Source organism: Gracilinanus agilis, chromosome 5, assembly GCF_016433145.1.
Source record: "Gracilinanus agilis isolate LMUSP501 chromosome 5, AgileGrace, whole genome shotgun sequence".
Classification (NCBI taxonomy): Eukaryota; Metazoa; Chordata; class Mammalia; order Didelphimorphia; family Didelphidae; genus Gracilinanus; species Gracilinanus agilis.
In genome coordinates this window covers 14208740-14212570 of record NC_058134.1, presented here as the reverse complement: position 1 = coordinate 14212570, position 3831 = coordinate 14208740, and the positions used below count along the sequence as shown (strand labels likewise).

Here is a 3831-nt window from a genome sequence, read left to right as displayed (position 1 = left end):
GGAACTCTTGGGAATTTCCTCATTTTATGGAGGAGAAAACTTGGGTGAAGTGACTTGCCCCAAAGTCCAATGGGTAATCAATAAAAGAGCTGGGATTGGAAGCCAGATCCCCTGGATCCAGAGCCAATACTTCCTATACTTTCAGGAACAGATAGCTGGAGAACCTCTGACCCTGGGCTCTGAGGAGCTGATGGGCCAAAGGTGAATGCTTCCAACCTACCCGCTGCCCAGCAGCTTCCCCCTCACCTCAGAGCTGCTACCTTGCTCTGGGTTAGAGGTAAATACCCCATGGAGGGGAGATCCATTAAGTCATTATGAGACGTGTGCACCCAAGCGTGAGTGAGTCTACGAAAGCCTTTTAGACCAACAATTAGCAGGAAGGAGCTGGAGAACACAGAGCAAATGAGGTACAAGACAAAGAAGTGGGGTCCTGAGGAGAGTGCTCCGAGGGGTCAGCCATGTGAGATGGGTTTGATGATTGGCTGAGAGCTCGAGGCCCTGGGAAAGCTGGGACTCCACATAATGGGAAAGGCCATCGGAGGGGGGGTGAGTGAGAGGGGACCCCGAATCCCATAGCCTCCTATCGAGGGAGGGCCCACTTGTGCTTGCTGGAAGGTGTATCCTACAAGCACTCCAGGAGAGGCAATGATGCTCTTCCTTCAGAAACTTCATCTAACATCTTCTTGGGCGTGATGTTCCAGAGAGAGTGCTGGGTTTGGAGGCAAGGAGACTTGGATTCAAATTCCACTCCAGGCTCTACTAGTGAGATCTTGGGCAAGTCTGTTTCCAGACCAAATGCTGAGGATTTCACTCCATTTCTCTTTATTTCCAGTCTTTGATATTATTGGCTTCAGCTCTAGAATGGAGATCAAAATGGAGCGCTTTGAGGCATGACTAACAACCGGGTTTTTCTGAGGGTGCCTTTGAAGCATGACAGCAAACTGAAAATAAACGGTCATTGGAGGTAGCAGGGTGGCTCAGTGGATAGAACACCAAACCTGGAGATGGGAGGACCTGTGTTCAAATTTGGGCTTAGGCCTTTTGTAGCTGGGTACCGACTGCCTAGCCCTTGCCACTCCTCTGCCTTAGGCTTGTCATCGGGACAGAAGGGAAGGGTTTAAACAAATAAAAATGTTAATAAATAAAACAAATGATCCTTTAGGGAGCACTTTCAGGTCTGGGACTGTGTTCGATCCATCATGAATGATATTCCCACCATCTCTCCTCTAGATTTCGCGTGCCAGTTTGGGGAAACCCTCAAGGAGCAGGGTCAGAGCCCGGCTGTGCTGTCCGTGCAGGCTGCCGAGGAGAAAGGCCGGCCTCAGGACCGTCTGACGGCCTCCCCCGGCCCAGCCCTTCGGCGGAGAGGGTGCAGACGGCCCGTTTTTATTATGTGGCCCCGGCCTGTCACGGGGAGCAGAAACTGCTGGCTGTTCATCTGCTGCCCCACAGGAGGCATTCGCACACCCAGCACTTTTTGCACAATGGGGTGCGTGTGTGGACAAGGGCACATGTAAGTTTCGGAGGCCTTTCACTGACCGGTTTCATCTTTGCACGTGGTCTCCGGGGAGTGGACGGGAAATCAAGGCTGGCCTGAAAGCGGGGCCAGATGAAAACCTGCGCCCTGCTGCCTGCACTGGGTGAGTAGAACAATTCGCCAAGTTTCCGATGCTTCTAATCTGAGAGAAAATTCTCTAGCAGGTGGGAGCAAACATTTGTGGCTCGTTGCTGTGATCTTGTAAATGTGCTTGGGGTTTTCTTTTCATTTTTAAACTTTCATTAATTACAGCAAATGTAATCAATTTACCCTGGTGAATAATTAAAGTGCAAACATAATGTGTTTAATGAAGGGCTGTTTACTGTTCAAGTATTTCTCTCTCTCTCTCTCTGTCTCTCTCTCTCTCTCTCTCTCTCTCTCTCTCTCTCTTTTGATAAATTAAAACTGGGAGGGCTTTTGATTGCCGCTGACGGAGATTTATTTCCCCTGAGTAATTGGTTTGGGGCATTATTAACATGCCTCGTTTGTTGACAAGTACTTCGACTTTATTCCTATGCAGCAGACCTTATAATAGATTGTACAATTAACTTATTCCAGTTGAAAGAATCAAGTGGGAGCGGTTTTTAGGGGAAATCCATTCGGAATGAAGGGGCGAGCTTGTTAATTCCTCACCGGCGAGGACAATGGCCGCCGGTCCCCTGAATAAATCTGTCATTCTTGAAAATCTCTTGTTCACAGTATGCAGTCATGATGAGAGAAGGCAATGCTATCAAAGACTGTGGAAATAAAGAGAAATGGAGTGAAATCCTGGGCACCAGACAAATTAGGAGAGAAAAGAGGCGTTTAGGTAGGTCGCCAATAAAGGGGCGCTCTCCAAAGCCGGCTCGGTTGGGAAAAGAAGCAAATCTCTCTCCGGGTTGGAAATATTGCTCTGTTAACATCATCAGGCTGAAATTACCCGGTGCCACTGGGCATGGGGGGATTGGATTAAGTCAAATGAATAGGGGGGTTTTCATGCATTTGTTCTTTGTGTAATGATGTACTGCAAAAACAGAATTTCTCTAATTTAAATGTCACTAAGCCATTTGGCCCCTTTTCCAAAGGCTCTCTCCGAGAGTGTTTGTACGCTTTCTTGTTGCCTAATTGAATTGAATATTAAAAATACCTTGTTAGTGTCTAGTTAGAGCAACAACTGTAAAATGTCATCTCTTGTTCTGTTTTCACTAGTGACTCCTGCTTTCTTTCATTTGTAAGATTAAATGGCAAAGCGTGGGGTTTAGGGTGAAGTGAAATCCCCCTTCCAAAGCGTCTCACGTGTCCGAAGGGCCTGCCGAACATCCGTTGCTCATGGGGGAAGGCGTCTCTTCGTGATGGATTTCCAATGGGGCTCCATGCAACAGAAGCACTTGCCAGTTTACAATCCCAGAGAATTTTACAAATGGGAATTCCTGCAGGGCTCCCACCCAGGGAGATAAATGGGTGAGACACTTCGGTGACTGGCCACAGCCTTGGAGGCTAAAGCTTTAATCAGGTCTCTCCCTGCAGTTCAGAGCCAGGCCTTTTCTTTGGAGATCTGTTGGGTTTCGAGAGAGCGGAGGGAGAAGCATGATCTTAGTGGCCACAAGGAATTGGAGGCAGAAAAAAGCCCCTTTGCTTAATTATTAACGAAAATGTGCTTCAAGCCCTCAATTCAATCACTTCCATTTAAATTGAAGGCTCCAGCTGCCAGAGTGGATTCTGTTTCCTATTTCACTTGGGGGCAAACTGTTTATTTTCACTCCATAACTGAAAATGCCTTTAAATTAAAAACCAGGCTGTTACCCAGGTCTGGGCTGTGTCCTTGGCTTTCCCTGACAGCCCTCCGCACAGGACTGAGTGTAGGGAGGGGTACACGGAGAGAGAGAGACAGGCACACAGAGAGAAGCAATGGATGAAAGGAGAAAGAGAGAATGAGAAAAGGAATAGAAAGAGAGAGAGAGAGAAGAAAGAGACAAGAGAGAACAGAAATAGAAAAGGGGAGAGAGAAAAATAGAGAAAAGGGGAGAGAGAGGGGAGAGAGTAAAAAGAGAGAAGAGAAAGAGAAAAAAGAGAGAAGGAAGAGGAAAGAGAAGGACAGAGGGTAGAGAGAGAAAGAGAGAGAAGAGAGACAGAGACAAACTAGAGAGAGACAGAACAGAAAGAATAGAGAGAGAGAAAGAAAAGATAGAAGACAGATGAGAGAGAAGAGAGACAGAGAAGAGAGACAGAGAAGAGAGAGACAGAACAGAAAGAATAGAGAGAGAGAAAGAAAAGATAGAAGACAGATGAGAGAGAGAAGAGAGACAGAGAAGAGA

General features: G+C 47.1%; 1 protein-coding gene across 1 annotated transcript in view; it reads left to right on the top strand.

Annotated features, from left to right (window-relative positions):
- The first annotated feature begins 1199 nt into the window (after window positions 1–1199).
- Window positions 1200–3831, top strand: part of LOC123249721 (solute carrier family 40 member 1-like) — a 16507-nt gene continuing 13875 nt past the window's right edge. The window contains 2 exon segments of the mRNA XM_044678854.1: window positions 1200–1369; window positions 1572–1640. Of these exon segments, the coding sequence (XP_044534789.1) occupies window positions 1200–1369; window positions 1572–1640 (239 nt within the window).